Source organism: Jaculus jaculus, chromosome 14, assembly GCF_020740685.1.
Source record: "Jaculus jaculus isolate mJacJac1 chromosome 14, mJacJac1.mat.Y.cur, whole genome shotgun sequence".
Lineage (NCBI taxonomy): Eukaryota > Metazoa > Chordata > Mammalia > Rodentia > Dipodidae > Jaculus > Jaculus jaculus.
In genome coordinates, this window is record NC_059115.1 from 51,862,280 (window position 1) to 51,884,075 (window position 21,796).

General features: G+C 38.9%; 1 protein-coding gene across 1 annotated transcript in view; it reads left to right on the forward strand.

Moving 5' to 3' along the window:
- The window catches only part of Fbn2 (fibrillin 2), a 267,870-nt gene that overhangs the window by 21,759 nt on the left and 224,315 nt on the right, over positions 1 to 21,796 (forward strand). The window contains exon 5 of the mRNA XM_004651524.2: positions 7,555 to 7,650. Coding sequence (XP_004651581.2) covers positions 7,555 to 7,650 — 96 coding nt within the window. The remainder of the gene's footprint in view (positions 1 to 7,554; positions 7,651 to 21,796) is intronic.

The window sequence follows — 21,796 nt, forward strand, 5'->3', positions numbered from 1 at the left end:
TTCATTGCTTAACCTTGAAAGAGAAATAGAAATTTATTTGATGTGCATTAGAGACACTTTGATTCATATAAAGCAGTTTTATATTTTATGCACGACTTTTAGAATAGAAGAAGCTTATGTAAGGTATGCCAACTTTCTTTATAAATACCATGTTCTAGTATTACACTTGGGGCCAATTCATTTAGGTTCAGGAGCCATGTAATGTGATTTTAAATATAGAGGTTATAAAGAACATGGGGAGTTCTTTTTACTTTTTGAAATTTTTAATATTTATTTTTTTGCAAGCAGAGAGAGACATAGAGACAGAGAAAGATAGAGGTAGAGAGAGAGAGAGGGAAAGAGGGAATGAGCACTCCAGGTTCTCTAGCCACTGCAAACTCATGATGCATGTTCCACTGTATATATAGCCCTTTAGTTTTTTTTTTTTTTTTTAAGAGCAAAAATCACAGTGACTGAAACTAAATTATTTATTTTTTAAGACTTAAATAAAACCCTCTGATGACCATTTGACAGAAATTGCATCATGGTCTAATGTTGCAGTGTTTTCAGATGATACTTAAATGTAATAGAAAAGTCAGCATTAATGCATAAACCCCAGTCTTATAAATTATTTTCTCCAATAGTTAAAAACTGGACAGATAGACTAACTTAGTTAACCTGGTTTGTATAATTGTTCAGTAGTTTTTATAACTGTTGTAATTAGCAAACTAATATAGGGAACTAAAGTTTTAACCTTGACATCATGAAACATGGTGACATAAATATCTAACCTGAGTGGAATAACATCCTGTAACATTAGGGTTACCTATTCTAGTCTGGCATAAGCCTTAGGCAAAGCCTAGTGGTTGTCTTTTGTACTTTGAAGAACTTATGACTTGATTAAGCACTTTAAGACTCATTTTACCCACTGTGTTCTACTTTCTAGCAAAGATTTTATATTCTTAGGTAGAGGACATGATTCACGTATTCTGCTGCCCCGAGAGTGGATGCTGGGATACCTAGTTTCAAGGGTACTAAACTACGATCTTGAGGAGGCTTTATTCCAGTTGCTGGTGGCTGAGTTGGGTTGCCCTGCAATAGTTAGGGAGGGAGCAGCTTAGGTTCAGTTTTAGCTCTTTGACTTCCTCAAGTCACAACTGTGAAGCAGCGGGAAGAAGTGTGTTCTATGAATTTGTTGATTAAAGGTTGGCACTCTGTATCTCAGAGTTATAGGTCTGTGAACTCAACAAACCACCCATTAAAAATATGCCCAGATTGGGCATGTACAGATAGTTTTTGTCATCATTCTCTAAATAGCACAGTGTAAAATTATCTGCATTGTCTTTACTGTATATAAGGTATTATAAATAATCTAGAGATGACTTAAAGTGCACAGGAATATATACATAGGTCATATGGAGATATTTTATCATTTTATGTAAGGGATTGAACATCCATGAGTGTAGCAGGCAGCTTTAGGTTTGCTGAGATGAACTTCCAGACCAGGCACAGTTATGGAGGAAGGGATATTTATTGAAGCTTACAGATCCAGGGGAAGTTCCATAATGGCAGAAGAAGCTGGCCTGCTTTCACAGGGCCAAGTAGACAGAGAAAGAAGCACAAGCCAAAAGCCAAAAGCCAAAAGCCACCGCACACTTCAGAAACTCCAGCTAGGCACACTTTGCATATCTTTAGATTGAAATCTGAAACCCAGCCACACCTTAAGATCCACCCAGTGGCACTGCCTCCAGCCAGATGGCTGCAGATGCAAACTACAAAGAAATAAACAACTGAATATATTGGGGGCCATCTATTCTATTCAAATGACCACATTCTTCCCCTGGCCCTCAATAGATTTATAACCATTACACATTGTAAATTGTACTCAGTTCAATTTCAAAGGTCCCCGCAGTCTTGACGAATTTAAGATATTAAGACTTGTAAAATCAAACAAATTAAACAATTCTAACATATAAAGGCACAGAGTGAACATTTTCAACTGGTATAAGGCATAGCAAGGAGAGTCTAAAACAATGCAAACTCAACCACTATCAAACAAACATCAAACTTCTGCAGTTCAAGTTCAATACAACCAGGGACTGACAGTCTCCAGATTTTCTAATTCTGCCCCTCCAGCTGGGCAGAGTAGCCAGGGAACACTTCCATCTTAGGCCAACAGTGCACTCTATGGTAGCTTTTGCATTATCCTAGTATATACAAAACATCTTCAGGTCTTCATGCAAAACATGGTCCATCTTCCAAAGGCTCTTTTCATCCTATCAGGACATCAGGCCCTATGTCATGCCGCATCTCAGCAGCAGCTCCTGGAACCGTGTGCAATTCATGATCACTGCTTGCAGTTTTCATGCTTCTGAAACCAATGCCAGGTGTGCAGGACATAGCCATATTCTTAATTCACAGACAAAATAAATCATAACCTTGAAAAGCAGGTTCCTTCTCCAGTCAACTCTTTCCAAAAGTGTTTGCATTTCTATGATAGTCTTTCCTCAGGCATCCTTTCCATGGTAAAGCAATTGGACCATCTTCCTTTAAGATTGCAATTGTGTTTGACAATAGCAGATTCAGTAACCTAAAACCAATCTCAGTGCCTGTAATTTTAACTTGCTTGAGGTTTTCCAGCTTAAAATTTTAAATCTCTCAGTCCAATCTCTAGCCAAGCACATCAGTCCATTACAAATGTAACCTTGATCAAACTTTCTAGGCCTCAGCAACAGAATGTAGCCAGTCCTTATGCCAGTAGCCCAGTTCCAAGAAAGTCCTCTGTAGTCTTTCCTTCCCCTTAGAATGCTCATAAGGTAAGCCTCAAAGTTAAATACTGTCTGTACTTAGCATTCTCAAACTCTCATCAGAATAGTCCATAAAACTTGGCTTACCACCCCAGAAGTCATCTTCAGTTGCAAGCACCAAATCCATGCTTATTCCTGCAAAACAAAGGTTCCAAAAGATCAACATCCACATGGTCAGGTTCATCTCAGTCCACTCCTTGCTACCAAGTTCTGTAGCAGACAGCTTCTGGTTCGTTGAGATGAACTTCCAGACCAGGCACAGTTATGGAGGAAGGGATATTTATTGAAGCTTACAGATCCAGGGGAAGTTCCATAAATGGCAGAAGAGCTGGCCTGCTTTCACAGGACCAAGCAGAGAGAAAGAAGCACAAGTCAAAAGCCAAAATCCACAGCACACTTCAGGAACTCCAGCTAGGCACACTTTGCATATCTTTAGATTGAAATCTGAAACCCACCACCACACCTTAAGATCCACCCAGTGACACTGCCTGCAGCCAGGTGGCTGCAGATGCAACTACAAAGAAATAAACAACTGAATATATTGGGAGCCATCTATTCTATTCAAACAACCACGATGAGCTTTCATAGTTGGCATTCTAGAACAGTTTTACTCCAGAAATCAAGGTAGGATTATACTTGAAATGATTAGGATGATTGATTAATTTATTTTTCTTTTCAAAATCTTTATTAACAACTTCCATGATTATAAAAATATCCCACTGTAATATCCTCCCTCCCCCCCAATTTCCCCTTTGAAATTCCATTCACCATCGTATCCCCTCCCCCTCTCAGTCTCTCTTTTATTTTGATATCATGATCTTTTCCTCCTACTGTGATGGTCTTGTGTAGGTAATGTCGGGCACTGTGAGGTCATGGATATCCAGGATATTTTGTGTCTGGGGGGAGCATATTGTAAGGAGTCCTACCCTTCCTTTGGCTTTAACATTCTTTCTGCCACCCCTTCTGCAATAGACCCTGAGCCTTGGAAGGGTGATAGAGTTATTGCAGGGCTGAGCACTCCTGTCACTTCCATGGTGCCTTCTAAGTCATCCCAGGGTCACTGCCATATGAAAACAGAAGATTCTCTACCAAAAGTGACAGTAGCATTAATATAAGGGTATGAACATTAAGAGAAGTGCTTACTGGGCAGCTTGATGAGCATAGTATGTACATTTAGCCAGACAGCAGCATACCTTATACCCCTAGGGCTCATCAGTACCCCTGTTTTAAGTTTTCAGTATCATGGATATATTCCCTCCCATAGAGTGGGCCTTCAGTCCAATTAGAGGGTGGTTGGTTCCACCACTATTGCACCCGTTGGCTCATTTGGCCTGGCTGGCAAAATTTAAGGCTTACAGTGTCCACTGTTGGGTATCTTCACTGGTGATCTCTCTCTCTTCCATTGAACTGCATGCAGTGTGGCTTCTTTCAGCTGGTATACATGGAGGAGGTTATCAGCTCAGCTCCAGCAGGATTTCTCAGTGGCCTTGCAGCCCAAGTATGTGGAGTCTTCAGCAATAGGGTCTAACCCTCTATTCCTGGTGGGAATCCAAGGGCCTCAGCAATGGCCTCTTATGTTTTGGGAGCATCAGGGACCTCCCTGGCCAACAACTCACTGCAAGGTATCCCCTCCCTGGCACTGAAAATTTTGATTCATTTTATATGAATAAAAAAATACAGTGTTGATATTTTTTTCTTTTCCTCTATGACTTGCATGTGGTCTTCATGCATATTCAGTCCTGATATTCTGCATCCAAAGCTAATGGCATTTTATCAATTGTACACATTTTGCTTTTCATGTTTTATGCTTTTATTTCCGTGGCTCCCTCTGTGACTTACTTTTTTTTTTTTTTTTTTTTTTTTTGATTTTTCGAGGTAGGGTCTCAGGCTGACTGGAATTCACTATGGAGTCCCAGGGTGGCCTTGAACTCCTGGCAATCCTCCTACCTCTGCCTCCCGAGTGCTGGGATTAAAGGCGTGCGCCACCACGCCCGGCAATGATTTGCTTTTCTTTCTGTTGCTATAACCTCTTCTTAAATTTTATTTTACATATAACAGGCTATATTATCATCCCCTTGCCCTGGCTCCTTTTACCCTGAGGACCCTTGGTGTGTAATGGTATTCTTTGTGGGCTATGAAGGCCTCAGTCAGTCCCTGTGGGGTACTGAATGGACTGTGTCTCAGGGTATTCATACCCACTCTTGGGCTATTACAATCCTCTCCCCCTCTTAAGCAGTGTTCCCTGAACCATGGCAGGTCTGTTGGCAGTCTGATTTAGTGTTGAAATCTCTGTAGCCTCTGGATTTCTGCTTTGATTGATCACTGTGTCTGTCACCGTATCCCTGGAGCTGGTTGTCAGACTAATACTAAGAACAGTATTCATGTCTCTGCTTCCTTGGCGACTTGTCCTGAGCCCTGAAAGCGTGATAAATGTGGCAATCTCACAGTGGGCATTTGCCTTTCATCTTAATGCTATGTATTGGTTCTCCTTCATTTTCTTTGCCATCTATAAGATAAAACAGATTCTCCAACAAAGAATAACAGAGCTTGGATTAAAGGGGGTATGCAAAGTTTTTTGAGAGGTTTATTTACTTATTTTTTTTGGTGTGCAAGCCCTCTGTTCTTCTCCAGTGATCAGTGGGGGGGCTTCTCTCTGATGTCTGAGTTTCCTGATTATGGGGTTCTGACTTGGTTTCCAGTACCGAATATGAATTATCTTCCACTGAGCAGGCCTCATGTCCAATCAGAGAACAGCTGATTACAAGCAAAGGCTATGTGCCATGAGTGCACAAATGTGTCCTTGTTGTTTGGCTGGTTGATTTCATAGTCTGTGGGATCCCCTGCTTATTTGTGCTATTGGTGACGATTGGCCTTCAGTGGTTCCCATTGGACTTTCCAACACTACAGAGGCTAGCCAGGTGGGAGCTTGTTTCCCTTTCAGTTAGAGCTTGGTATTCCCATGTCCTGTGACCGCAGCCTATGGTGTTTTCAGCAATAGAGCAGTACCTTTTAGCTTTGACAGGAAATCAATTGTTTTGGCAATGGCCTACATTGTTTTGGGGACTCCATGGGTCTCACTGGCGAACAGCTCACTGTGTGTGTGTGTGTGTGTGTGTGTGTCTCTTGGTGGGGGTGGGAGGAGGGTGACCCAGTTCTGGGCTTGGCATTTATGGGCCAGAGTCCATAGTTTTAAAGTTTAGTTTTTTTTGTACCTTCTTTCTGGGCTATCCTCCCTCCCCCGTTATGGATGGATATATATTATAGAATGCTAGCCAGAGTGAGGTTTGCTATGGAACTGATTCATGTTCTCTTAACTTCTGTGTAAGTCCCTCCTCATCCTTTCTGCTCCCCACCCCACCAGGCCCCTCTGCCCCAGATATTTTGCCCCTCCCCTAATCTATCAGGTAACTCCTACTCTCCTTTCTCCTTACTTCTTCTCTTTACTGGTCTAATTCTAGTTTTACGCCCATTTTCCTGGTTCCAACTACCATTTGCACTCATCTCCAGTTTACCCGTTAGGTCCCACAGATGAGAGAGTATGTGGGTGTTTGTCTTTCTGAACCTGTATGACCTCTCTTAGCATAATTTTTCCAAGTCCCTCCTTTCTCCTGAAAATTTGATTATTTCATTTTTCCTTACCATTAAGTAGAATTTCATTGTGTTTATATATCACATCAATCATTTTTGTTGATGGGCAACTGAGCTGATTTCAGTTCCCACTGTTGTGAATAAAGCAGCAATTAAAAAAAAAAATAATGGCTTATCATTTAAGGTGCTTGCCTGTGGAGCCTAAGGATCCAGGTTCTATTCCCAAGTACCCACGCAAGCTAGATGCACAAGGTGGAGCATGTATCTGGAGTTTGTCTGCAATGGTTAGAGGCCCTGGCACACCATTCTCATTCTTTCTCTCGCAAATATGTAAATGAAATATATTTTTAAGACAGTCTGAGCACATGTTTTTGTGGTATAAAGTATATACCCAAAAGAAGAATAGCTGGAACTAACTGTAGTTCTGCTTTCATCCTTTAAAAAGTATTTTATTTATTTGTTGGAGAGGGAGTGAATATGGGTCTGCCAGGGCATCTAGCCACTTTAAATGAACTACAGACTCATATGCCACCTTGTGCATTGTGCTTTATGTGGGTACTAGGGAATTAAACCTGGGTCCTTTGACTTTACCAGCAAGAACCTTAACTGCTAAGCCATCTCTCCAGCCCTTATTTTCAGCCTTTTGAGGAGTCTTAGTATTGACTTTCATAGAGGCTGTACAAATTTGTACTTCCACCAGCAGCCGATGAGGGTTCCTTTCTCCCCACATCCCCACCAGCATGTTCTGTCATCTGATGTTATGATGGTTGCAATTTCTGACTGCTTCTTTATTTTAATCATGTTTTCTCCTTTCCCATCACTTTGCTTCCTAAAGGCTGGCTTGTTTTGCACATACACATATGTGACAAGGTAACTCACAGGGCTAGCAGAGCAGATAACAGAGGGCTGAAGAGCGACATTCTAACTCAGTGATCATTAGAGCCAGCCAATACTTATGCATCTGATAAGCAAAATAACCTCCACCAAAGTTTGCTTAACAGTATGATATACATGAATTATTTAGGCTTTTTCCTTAAGATACATTTACTTAGTGCACAGTACGGATTCTAATTTTTATTTTAAGATATAATGTGATATAAGATCCATTACTGACCGCACTATAGGAGCATGTTGGCGATGTGCTCACTAATGCGCTCTTTCTTGCTGTCTTTGTGTACAGCTGTGTGTGAAAACGGATGTCAGAATGGAGGACGTTGTATCGGACCCAACCGCTGTGCTTGTGTTTATGGATTCACAGGACCACAGTGTGAAAGAGGTAAGAACATGTGGGAGAAGGAGAACCTCATTGGAACACATTTGCTTTTTATTTTTAAATAAAAATGCATAAAGGCTAGGGGCCAAAGAGATGGCTTAGCGGTTAAGGCACTTGCCTGCAAAACCTAAGGACCCAGATTCTATTCCACAGTACCCATGAAAGCCAGATGTACAAGATGGCACATGCATCTGGAATTCATTTGCAGTTGCTAGAGGCTGTGGTGGGCCCATTCTGTCTCTTAAATAAATAAATATAAAAACTACAACAAAAATGTATAACCTTTTGTTATCCAATGAAAATTCTTTGACTGATGGAGACTGAGAGACCAGCTCTGAGGCAGTGTCTTCAAGGTGGTTTTGACCAAGTGACTGATGGAAAATTCTAATAGTGCATTTTCCTCATATTGTAGTCACTGAAGGCAATATTCACTCTGTTAAAAGGACAACAAAGTAGTGTAGTAGCAGTGCAACCTTGGCTGCACAATCCGCAAGAACGCAAACTGCCCTAAGTAATAAGGAAATGCATTAGACTCCCTGACAACCTGAGCAGGTGCTTGACTCCAGGCTGCATGTTGTCAAGAGTTGTCAAGAGTTTCATTCTCCATTCCTTTTGGCTCATTCCTGTGCACCTCCATATTCCCTTGCTATGGAGGTTTCTGTGGTTTTAAGAGAACTCTCAAAATTCCTGAGGCAATGTTCTTCATTTTTCATATTTGTAGTGAAAAAGCTTACACATATCAAAAATGTTTTCCAGAACTGTTTCTTACAGGTTGGCTTAAGCTTGGGTTTTTAAGTTGTCCAAGTTAAAGGTTAGTGTTAATATATTTGGTATAGATTTATCAACATTGACTCTTGCAGCACGGGATGATATAAGCTTCCTCAAAGCCATTTACAAGAGATGACTGGGTATCTGGACCCAGAAGAGCTTCATTTAAGTAGAACAAAAAAGTGGAGGAATGTATGCTCTTAAATAAGCAACCCACATTGTCTACCCTATCCATGTAAATGGTCAGTAAAGCCAGTATGGAACTAGCTTACCATTATTTGAATAGCAATTGAACTCTTAAACTGTCAGCTCCTGAAAACTTGCCAGCATTGATGCTCAAATGGATGTAATAATTGTGTCCTAATAGCAAGTTTTGCTATGATACATCAAAGACCTTCGACTTCACAGACTGCAAGTGACTTAGCACTGACTTACAGAGTACAACAAAATTTAAAGGTACTATTACATTATCATTTGTGATACTATACTTCCTCAGCTTTTATTTTCCCAGGGCTTGTCATGGCATCTAAAATTTTTATCTTCATTCAGGTTAAATCTTAAGAATTTCTTGGGGGGATTTTTAATTGTATTGTAAAGTTTGAAAAGTATGATGTAAATATGTAGACTTTTACCAAGTACCTCTATGTATATACACATGAAAGTATTTATACTATTCCTCATGTAATTGAGATTTCTTGGGTCTAAAGTACATTCCACAAAGCACAGCGTTTTAAAAGTCTTTACCAGATACTCCTTTTGGGGGAAGAAAATAATGTCAAGTGTTAGCATAAAAAGATACATTGTTCAGAGAGGATTTACATGGATTTCCTAGATGTCATTGTTTTTTTAAACTGCATAGAACTGAAGGTAGTAAATCCCAAATTCAAACAAGATCCATAAAGAGAGTGTGCATTTTCCTGGGTGTCTCACACACTATACAGCTCATTGGCTTAAGGCACATTTCAGGTTCAACTCCTAATTGGTACAAGAGTTGGGTGGAAGGTTTAACTCCGAGGCTTCCCGGCATTACGTCATTAATCTACAGCAGTGTTTCATTGTCCAGGTTGGTTAGATCATACTAAACTTACGGGACCCAGTAAAGATATATGCATTCTGTATGTACAGTAGCATGTTTGTTTTCAGGAGACATGATTAATTAACTAGTTAATGAGTTGACCTTAAAGATAATGTCTAAAACATGGGTTTGTTAGTGAAGTCTTGTCAATTCTTGCCCTTCAAATGAAACTTCTAAAGCTTCCTAACTTTCAAAGAAGCAGTTAATAATTTTCAGTTGACATTTTAGATGCAAACAATAGCTAATTATGATAAAATTCTAGAGTTTATAATTTTTCTTAAGGATCATATTATCTACATACCTAGCAAAATTGCTGAGAATAAGAGACTACTGCATGCTCACATTCAAACAGAACATCCAAGCCATTCCATCCAAGGCTCAGGGAACCTTGCAGACGAGAGGGCAGAAAGAATGTAAGAGCACAACGCTCAGGGTCTGGCTGTGAAATGCTGTCTTCTGGATATGACACGGTAGTTATACCCATGAAATCGCAGCTGTGGTTTCCTGAACAAGATTGACACTTTCATTTTCTCATCAGTGGAGCTAAGGGTTCATGGACCTTACACCTCCCAGAATAGCTAATGGAAGCTAATGGTCCTTGGGAGAGGGAGTCAGTCAGGTTCATCAATGGTGCAACCACTGATAAGCTGCCCATTCCATGGTAAATAACCTTCCACCCATGATCATGCAAGCAACCCTCATGTAACTCAGAAAGGCCTGCAAATAAGGTGGGGATTAATGAGGAGGAAGAAGAGTGTTAGTGGGAGGGGAAGGGCCAAGAGAGGGTTATTAAAGGTAACAAGAATAAATGATATCACGTATATGTATGAAAGTGTCAAAAATAGAAAATATTTAAAAAGTACAAAAGGGAATTATTGTACCTACATAAATAAAAGAGTAATGACTCACTTATATTGAGTTTAATAAACAGGATAATTTTCCCTGTTATTTGTAAAGTTCATGTTGTTTTATTTTTATTTTTTTAAGTCATTGAATTTCAAAATACACATTCCTTATTATGTAAGAAAAAAGCTTCATGAAGTTAAGGATATGTAATTTTCCTCTAAGTTGGCCTCTGGGAGCGGTGGTCTGATAAAGCAGGGCAGCGTTTCCAGCTATCTGGGTCCTGGCAGACTGATTTCCGGACTGGAGGCAGAGGCCGAGGGGAACTAATGACTGGCATGATTATGGTATTTAGTTTGAATCTTGGATCTGGGTAAGCTGAGACTCTGGAGTTCTCTTCTCACTCTTGCTCATATACACAATGACCTTTTATAGTTAACATAAAAAAAGAATTCTTATGGCCACAAGCTGACTGTAAAAGGCAGACAGCTTGGCTGTGTCCAGAGGACGTGAAAGTATTCAATTCTTCCTGCTTCTTGCTCCAAACAGATGGCATTTGAAAAAAAAAAATCACTTACTGTACACCTGAGGAACTTAAAATGTACCTTATTACTTTTCAACAGAAATTTTGAGGAGTCAGGGAGAAACAAAGTAAGTTTACCTAAAGGATTTCTGGACAACATAAAATGGAACTGCCCACAGTCCCTCAAAAAAAAAAAAAATTCTTCGACTTAAATGAACAATTATTTCATAATTGAATTTTCTTTCTGAACACCATCTGTCAGAAATATATCTTACACCACTCTGGTTACATATTGCTACCTAAAAAGTATTTCATGTAAATATGTTTTCCTAAGATAACTAAGTGAATTCTGTAAAATTTTAAATACCCTAATAATGAGTGACAGATATTTCCTTTAAAACTTACATCTTGGGCTGGAGAGATGGCTTAGCAGTTAAGGTACTTGCTTGCCTTCAAAGCCTAAGATCTCAGGTTAGACTGTCCGGGACTGATGTAGGCCAGAGGCACATAATGGTGCATGTATCTGGAGTTTGTTTGCAGTGGCTAGAAACCCTGGCATACCCATGCTCGCTCGCTCTCTCTCTCTCTCTCTCTCTCTCTCTCTCTTCCACTTTCTCTCCACTACATAAATTATAAAAATATTTTTTAAAAAAACTTACAACCTTACGTCTTTCTCGCACTGTCTCCTCTCCCCTAAATGCTTTGTAAAACAGAAGACCAGGTTTACTTTGTTAATGTACCTACAGTTTCAAGAAAAAAGCCCTTTTGGAAATGTGCTTTTGTAATGATAACAGTGAGATCAAGTTGCACATTTTTAAGTTTATAATATGTACACTTTCAAATCTTTAGGTAAAATGATAATGGATTGGTAAATATTGTGACAGCTTTTATAAAGTCATACAGCTGTGAGGACCAATACATGCCAAGACCCCACAGGGCTCTGTCTCTGTCTCTCACCTACTGTGGCACTTCCCCCGTCAGGGTCCTGGTTGGTAGAGATCTGAACACACTGCTGCCTGTTTGAGGCATTTAAAAGGTGTCCACACATTTCTTATTGTGTAGCTCAGCTTGAGCATGAAAACAACCACTTCTCTTGGAGAAGTCAGCAGTCTAACACTTTGGTATTAGTGATAACATTCTGAAGTCTCATTAGAAAGTCCTGAATTATCTACATTTTTATTGATCTCGCTTCATGGCAGGAGGTAAAGTAACTGTATACTCACTTAGATCCTATATCCAGATTCTCAGAATCAGAAGCAGAGATGAGTAGATTGAAGTTTTCCTGAATTCTGGGGATTATGTAAGTCAAACTCAAGTTTGCTGACAACTATTTGATAAATTTGTTACTCTTTGTCAATTTCATGGACTTGCACTTGATTATGAAGTATGGTGGGCAGGTTTTTATAGCCCAGAAAATTCAAGTAACGCAGCAAGTTATGAGCAGGAATAAGGAGAAGGGCGAGGAAGCAAAAAATCTGTTATTTTAGAGAAATCATAGTACATTTGAGACTTCCAAGGAATGCCTAAGCCTTTTTTCTATTAAAAATTATATTTTTATTTATAAGAATACATGTTTGTTTTAAATTGATATAGAAAATAAAACAAGAATAAAAAATTGAAATTATTCATAAATCTGCTACTCAAGAGTATTATTGGCATTTTGGAGAATATAGTCTTGGTCATTTTTTCCTATGGCAATACAGTGTTTTTGAAGAATGGGACTTTGCCATCTCTTTGAAATCTCCTCTTCTGTGATATGCAATATGTTTTCTTTCTTCTTTGGTATTGTTCACTGTGTTATAGGTTACGATGTTTGCACTGTCCGTTATGGTTATGGGAAATGAGGAATCTGCATTCTTTATGTCAATCCTATAAGATGGTTCTATGTTTGTTTATTTCCTTATAAAATGGCTTCTGGTGATTTATTTTTTATATATTGTGTTTAGAAAATTTTTTTTCCATTCCTAAAACTTATAAACATCATGTTTTCTACTGCTTTTGGTATTTTATTTCTTTTTACCTTTGGAACCACAAATTAGAAGGAATACAACTAAAGTACATTTATTTCTAAGTAGCTAATTTTTATTTACAAGATACTCATTAAGAACCTATTAGGAACTGTAGCAATAAGGTAAAATTCCACAATTACTGTGTGTTTTATTGGTATGGAATGTTTGGTCTGTAGATCAATTATTATAAGAAGGTGTCTACATTGTCGGGCAAAATAACACTACTTCTATACCACAAAGGCAAATTAAAGTGAAACATGTATTCTAAAAATAAAATAAAATAAAATAAAAAGAACCTATTAGGTACTTGGAAAGTGTGTCTTAAAATAAAACTGTGTATATAGTCCTTGCTAGCAAGAAACAAGTTGTCTGTTTAAAGACCAGAACTAGTTATCTTTTATAACTTGAAGATACAGTAAATACCATGACTCAGAATAAGTAGAGAACTCAGAAATAACTCTTGACAAAGAATGAATTAGAACAGTCTTTAGTAAAAAATGAATGCAAAATGAAAACCAAAACAAAACTCACCCTAGTAAGAAAATGATATTGGACTAATTCCTCTGTTGATATTATGACCTATATTATGACTCAGTAATATGCTAGCATTACTTAAAGATCACAACTGATTAAATTTACCATAGTTACTAAGCCAGTGTTTGTTTTACTGAGATAAAAGTTTTCTCTCTTCTTTACACTGAAGATTTAGTAGAATGAAAATTACACGGAAGAGAACTATTACGAACTATAAACATTAAATTTACCCATGCCTACAAGTACACTATAGGAATTTCTGTACTTCTGAGTCTGCTAAGGACATTTTATAACTATGAGTTCTGTAAGCTATTCTTAACCTTAAATGGGCATTAGAGACATACCAGAAGATCTGTGGAAACTTAACGTTTTGGCATGAGCTCACATGCCATCTTTATCTTTAATGCCATTAAGAAGACAAGGGAGAAAGAGAGGAAAAAGCAGGTAATGAGAAGTGGAAGGGAAAGGAGCCATTTATTGTAGCTGTCAGTCATTATGTGAATTTCTTCTTTACTTGCTGTGAGACTCTTACAAGCAGAGATTGCTCTTTGCCTTTGTGTTTCCCAATCCTCACAGTGCAGCATCACAGAGCTGTACACAGATGGCCTGCATGCCCATAGGACTCTAAGCAAAAGAAGCAAGACGAGAACAAAGACATGAATAGTGAATGTCCTAGAGTATTTTTGGAGGCTTATTCATATACTATGGCCACAATACACAGTCAGTGAGAGGGAAGAGAACAGGGTAATTAAGGGTGGAAGAAAACAAAACTTGGGCCACCATATATCAAGTCTGGAATGCTAGAGCCCAGAGCCTTCAGTCTGCAGGGCTGGGGTGTGCTTTGAATGACTTCTCCAATTGATAGTAGTTCTCAGAAAAGGCCAGCCTGGGCTTACAGGGATGGCTCAGCAGTTAAGGCGCTTGCTTGCAAAATCTGACCACCCATGTTTGCTTTCCTAGTACTCACATAAAGGCATGTGCCCAGTGTGGCACATACATCCGGAGTTTGCAGTGATTTGAGGCTCTGGCACACACATTCTCTCCTTTTGTCTTTCTCTCTCTCACTCTCTGCTTGCAAATACATAAAATATTAAAATAAAATTAAAGAGGCCAGTCTGGAGTAACTGGATAGAATGGGGGCTGGAAAGACAAAAGACTGATTGGCCACTTACATGAATTCATTTATGTCAGCTATAGCATAGCGATCTGTGTATGAAGCTTGTCGTGTATACTCAACTGATGTCATGACTTAATTGTGCATAAATTAAATTATTAATATAGACATGGAATGGAAGATTACATAATGCTAAAAAATTACACTTACTGAACATTTACAATGCTAATTGCTTTAGAGAGTTCAATTCTTGTAATAGCCCAAAGGTAGCAATTTGAAATGTATTTCAAGTAAGAAATTGAAGTACAAGGAAACAAGTCAATTTGTTCAACTCCTTTGAATTAAAGAATTCAAAAAGGAGGATTTGAACTCAGGGAGTAAAATCTTAACTTGAAATGTAATACAGCATTACAAAACAGTGTATTTCTTCTCTTTCGGAATCCATTATCTCTGTTACTTAGGATAACAAGGTACATGCTGCCAGTTCAATGAAATAGATGGCTTGCTAGTTTTTAATTCTTTTTGTTCTTTCGCATAGGTAAATATTTTGGGCATATAAATTTCAGGTTAAGCCTATCAATTAAAATACCCAGAGTGTCTTTTGTATGTGGTTTAAAATATTTATTCAGAATTCATAATCTTAAAACATCAGACTGATTTGCAGCTAAGATAAGTTAACAGAACCTAAATTAACCAGCCTGTCTTAAAAGATAGAAAAAAAAAAAAAACAGAGTAAGATATTTAAAACCACAAATTCCAAAATTTTCGACACCAAGTTTTATAGTTTGGATCTTAAATGTCCCTCAAAAATTCACATTTTAAGCCAGGCATGGTGGCACGCATCTTTAATCCCAGCATTCGGGAGGCAGAGATAGGAGGATTGCCATGAGTTCAAAGCCACCCTGAGACTACATTCCAGGTCAGCCTGAGCTAAAGTGAGATGCTACCTTGAAAAAAACAATCACAGTTTGAAGGTTTGGGCCCCAGCAATGTTCTAAGGCGGGGCTGTGTGTGGGAGGACAAATGGACTAGGAGGAGTCTAACCGTATTAGTGTATTAACCCATCCACAGACAGAGCTTTATAGTCGGGTTTGGAGGAGAGTCTTTGTTCTAAAAGCTAGCTTCCTGCTTTCTGGCTACCCTGAGGAGCACTTCCGCTCTTCACACATATTCCTTGCTCTGAGGTGCTGCCGAAGACCACGCTCAGAGACAAGTGACCAAGGATCCACTCGTAAACTTCCAGCCAAAAGAAAAGTTGTCTATTTAAATTGATTTTCTCACATATTGTGCCACAGCAATGCAAAACGAATTAACACAGTAAGCAATAAAATATGATCCTTCCAGGGCTGGGGAGATGGTTCAGTGGTTGATATGAGGACCTGAAACCACCCAAGTTTGATTGCCTAGCACCCATATATAAAGCTGAGTATGACTATGTAGATCTATAACCCAAATCCTGTGGGCAGTGGAGACCAGAGAATCACTGGGGCTCGCTGATCAGAAACAGAAACTCCGTGTTGAAGGAGAGACTCCATCTCAAGTAAACAGGTGGATAAGTAATAAAGGAGATCACCTGACATTCTCCTATGGCTTCACTGTGTGTGTGTGTGTATGCTAAGTTATAAACAATCACTAAAAAATATAGAAGTATAGCCAAGTCAACCAAATGTGATAAACAAGAATAATAAAAAAATAAAAGAAATCCACAAAAGAAGGGAAAGGTAATAAATAATAAATTGCCAATTAGAAAAAAACAGACATGGGTGGATTTAAAGATTTAAGCAGAGCCATATTAACAATGAGGTCAATGTCAATGTTCCCTGCACTCTAGTTAAAAGGCCCAGACTGTTGTGCAATTATATGCTGTCTATATGAGATGGGTTTTAAGAAAATGACACTATCAGATTAAAATTAAGAGGATAGAAGACTGCAACATACTAATTAAAAGAAAGCTGGAGATGCCAGATTAGTATTACAGTAGATTTCAGAGTAAAGACTAGTTCGTGCATACAGAAGGCAATTTCTTTCTGTCAAGAAGTGATTTAATAAAAGTAGCTATCTATAACAATTCTAAATGTCCACACATCTGCTAACACAGCTTCAACAGAAAGTGAAAGCTGGCAAGAAGGGATGGACAGACCCCAGTTATGGACACTTCTTATCCCAGGCTTAGTAGTTAATACAGATAGCTAGAAAGTCAGTGAAGATGTAGTTGACAAATCAACTTACTTGACACTTAAGAAACTCATGGAAAAATTTCTAAGTCATTGGTTAGGGGATTTAGCTTAGTTGATTTTTTTAAAAATATATTTATTGTTGTTTATTTATTTGAGAGGGAAAGGCAGAGAGAGAGAGAGGAAGGGAGGGAGGGAGAGAGGGAGGGAGGGAGAGAGGAAGGATGAGTACAGGTGTGTCAAGGCCTACAGCTGCTGCAAACAAACGCCAGACTCATGTACCACTTTGTGTATCAGGCTTATATGAATACTGGGGAATTGAACCTGGGTGCTTTACAAGCAAGTGCCTTAACCATTAAGCCATCTCTCCAGCCCTCAGTTGATATTTTTAATGTCTTTTTAATAAACAAATGACACTGATATCAAAACTAGAAAATGTCATTGCAAAAAGAAAATTTAAGCACAGTTTGGCATTTCCTAAATTTTCTTTTTGCCAAAGTGTATTAATGATATGCTATTTTGACAGTACCTCATAAGTGAGATTTATTGTAGAATATTAAAAAATCAACATAATTCACATCAATCTAATATAATCAATCTTCTAAGATGATGCAGTAAGAACATTTGAAAAAGTCCATTCCAAACAATCAACAAACTAGAGGTTGGAAGAGCATTTAGCTCTTCAATGTGGTAAAATATTTCTAAAAGACCAGAGAGTAACATTTAAATTAATGTAAAGCTGATGTTTTCACCTGAGTACTAGCAACCAAGCAAAGATGGTTGCTCTCACCACTTCGACTGAATGTTGCTCTTTGTTTCTGATTAAGACAAGACAATAACATAATAAAGATTGCAGATGACGGTATCAACCATATAGGAAATTTTATCCCAACAACAATGCCACCAGAGATTATAAGAGGACATAGAGTGCCATAGAATAAAAGATCCATGTGTAAATTCTGTTGCATTTCTGTATTTAGCAGTGGTCAACTGAGACTTGAAATTAAAACCAATACCATTTACAGTATCACAGACATGAAATTCTCGGATAGAATCCTGATGAATGATGAGCAAGACCTGCCTGTGTACTAAAAATTGTAAAACATTACGAAAGAAAATGGATGAACACTTAGTCAATGTACGGAGACATGTTCCATGTGCATTGGCTGGCTGGAAAAATTTATTAATGTTGTGGAGTCTCTGTTCAAAATTTCCAAAGGGGTCTTTTGGTTCAATGCAAAATTTTGCAAAAGTTGATGCTGTGTGAAAATTCAAAAGACTAAGAGTAGCTAATCCAAATTTGAAAAAGATTGAGGGATTTATACCACTTGATATTTAGGTTTGCTACCAGGATAGGGTATCTAGAAAGTTATGCATAAAGGTATGTAAGTAAACAGAGAGCCCAGAAGTTGACCCCATAGCTATGTGGGACCACTGATTATCATCAACCCACATGATCAGGTAATTCAGTGGAGTTTTTTACCAACTGATATTTATAAGCAGAAAAACTAACTTTGACACATAACATCCACAGAACACTGAAATAAGTTAAAATGGATCATTGAACTAATTGATAACCCTGGAAATCATAGTATGTTTTTAGAAGGAAACAGGCCTGCATGATTTGGCAATAGGCACACATGATAATACCCATAAGGCATGAGCCCATTAAAAGAGTTGCTAACCTAGATTTAATCTACTTAAAAGGGAAATCTCTCTTGGGCTAGAAAGATGGCTTAGCAGTTAAGGCATTTGCCTGCAGAGCCATAGGACCCAGGTTCAATTCCCCAGGACCCACATTAGCCAGCTGCACAAGGGGGCACACGTGTCGGGAGTTCATCTTCAGTGGCTGGAGGCCCTGGTGCACCCATTCTCTCTCTCCCTCCCTCTTTCTCTGTCAAATAAATAAATAAAATATTTTTAAAAAGGAAACCTCTACTTTATGAAAGATATTATTAAAGGAGTAAAAGATCAAGCCATGAGTGTAAATACCTGGATATTATGTATATGTCTGATTAATAACTTGTGCCCAAAACTTGTGAAGAAATATCAAAGTGAATGAGCTAGTTTAACATAGGCAAAGATTTGTACAAAGATTTTTCCAAAGATAAATGGATGGCAAATAAACACATGATGCTCTTAAGTTGTCAGGAAAATGCAAATTAACATCACAATGAGCTAAACTTAAAGGCTCATGGGCACTTTGTTTGCAGTTAACCAGAACCATAAACATTCCAAGCACCCATCCATAGCAAACAGTTAAACACAGGACATATTTGTGCAACAGCACAAATTAACGAGTGTTTGATAGAATAAATACCTGCAGTGAGATGAGCCCCACATTGTTCTGAAGTTTACCTCAGTATAATGTGAACATGAAAGAGTCCACATATCATCATTAGTTCTAAGAAACTTAACCTGCTGCATTATGAGGACTGGAGAGTAGTGATCACCTAAGGACAGAGACATGTAGAGGAGCAGGACTAAGCAATTAGGGAGCAGCAACAAAAAAGTGGGTAGTGATGAAGGTTCCTTTTTTAGGTTTGCAGTGATGGGTTCATACATATGTACAACTAGGTACTCCTTAAATGCATACCTTTTTGCATGCCAGTCACACCTTAGTAAGGCTGTTAAATCGGAACATAAAAAATAACTGTATCCCCCTATTGTGGTTCTTACTGGGACAAAGTACCAGACCAAAAGCAGCTGATGGGAGGAAAGTTTTGCTTTAGCTTATAGTCTCAAGGGGTAGCTTCACAATGGCAGGGGCCAAGCATGGCCTGAGCATGGGCTTGACCTCACCCCTGCCACAGCCTGTGAAAACAAAAGTAGGAGAGTGAACTGGACTCTTGGCTATAGCAACCCAAGGCCCATCTCCAATAGCATTTCTTCCAGTTAGGCTCCACCTCCCAAATTGCCATCAGCTGGGAACCAAGCATCCAGAAAACATGAGTTTATGGGGGACATCTGATTCAAACCAACACACCCCTTTTGTGAAATTGAGTTAGGATTTGAGATTAATGTCTCTGACCATATGTTTTTGTTTTCTCTGCTCATAGAAAAGCAATGCACAATTTAAAATCTGAATTTAACATCTTCCATAGAACCAGTTGTTGACCTAATATGCAAAATAAACAAATTCATTTGCTTAGCTCTTTACAAAAAGTGACTGGTGTACGTTGTGAAAAAGAATAGTCTTATAGAGATGGGTACCAAATGTCTCTGAAGAAGTAGATTAATACTATAAAAATGTATTAGAACCAGTTATTATTATATAGAATGCAATTGTCCTTTCAGCTTGCTTGATCTGATCAAATTTGACCTTATTCATCTGCAAGGGAAGCACTATGAGGACATTTCTGGAATCATTGTGCCTGTTCTTTGGGGAGCTTTTGTTTTGGGACTTTGAAAAAAAGCCATGTCAATAATTATCGTCTAAGGCAGTTAAGCGCTTGCCTGTGAAGCCTAAGGACCCTGGTTCGAGGCTTGATTCCCCAGGACCCATGTTAGCCAGATGCACAAGGGGGCGCACGTGTCTGGAGTTCATTTGCAGTGGCTGGAGGCCCTGGCGTGCCCATTCTCTCTCTGTCTATCTGCCTCTTTCTCTGTCTCTCACTTTCAAATAAATAAATAAACTTAAAAAAAAAACAAAAAAAATTAAAAAATAATTATTGTCTACATTATCTGTATGAATCTCTGAAGGGCTTGATGACCATTAACCAAGGAAATATGACTAGAAACATAAGAGGAGTTTATTTTTATTCTATTCCTACCAGGAATTCCTTTCAAGGAATCAAAACAATATTAAGCAAAGCATCATGCCATATAGGAAGGAGAAATTTTCTGCCCATCATTTTTTGTTAATTTTGAGCTATTTTTAAAGTTTAGAACTTTAATATATGAACATATTGCAAATCTGTCATATTCCCATTACATCATACTTGTATGTCCCCTCTCCCCAGTCCCCATCCACTGAGGGTCCTCCTAAGTGGGGTTATCAGTAATTACCATGGGTTCATGAATGCACTAGTCAGTCTCTGATGGGGGGGGGCATTGCTGAACAGTACACCTTCCCACCCCATGGCTCTTATATTCCTCTTGCCCCCTCTTTCACAGTCTTTCCTGAGCCTTGAAGGGCATATTATACATTTGCTTTAGTGTTCATCTCCCAGCAGCCTCTGATTTTGTACTTTCATGAATTTTGTGTCTCCTTAGTACCTACAGCCATCTCCCTGGAGGAGCTTCTCAGACAGTGAGAGCTGCACTCATATCTGACCTGCCACTTCCTCTGCAATGTTCCCTGGGTCATGGGGGTTGGGGTAAAGATGACGTATTTCCTGATAGGCGCTTGGCCTTGTGTTCTTGTCCTTCTGGTGGGCCTGGATGCCCCTTGCTATTTGCTGCCATCTTTGAAAAGCAGACACCAGGCCAAGAGTGAGAGCAGCGTGGGTCAAAGGGGATAAACACAGACATTTTGGAAGATTTGTTGATGAGCACATAGCCTTCCCTTTTAGCCAAAAGAACAGTGGAAGCTTCTCTCTAGTGTCTGTGACCTTTCAAGGCACAGGACTTGGCTCCCAGTACCAGGTATGGGTTATCTTCCACTTGGTGGACCTCCTGCTCAGTCAGGGAGCAGTTGATTTGCATTTCCCTGATTGCTAAATATGATGGACATGTGTCTGTTGAATCTGTTGACAATTTGCCTAACTGTACATGAGCTTTTTCATTTCATGAGATGCCAGTGGTCAAGTGTTTGTCTAATGCCCTAGGCTACGGAAGCCTTAGTGCAGAAAGTCTTTCCCTACCACCATATCACAGGTGCACTCCCTGCTTTCCTACCTAGTCACTCTAGAGGTTCAGGCCTTACCTTGAGATATCTTTCTTTATCTCTTTTTGTTACTTGGCTTTAAAGTCTGCCCCCCGCCCCACTTCGGATACTAGCAAATCCACACCTACATGTTTAGTATTTCCATTTGCTTGGAATATCTTGCTTGCATTTTTCACCCTAAGGTGTTGTCTTTAATGGTAAGGTGGATTTCTTGAAGATAGCAAATGGATGGATTCAGCTTTCTGATTCAGCCTGGTAGCCTGTCTCTCTCCTCCCCTCTG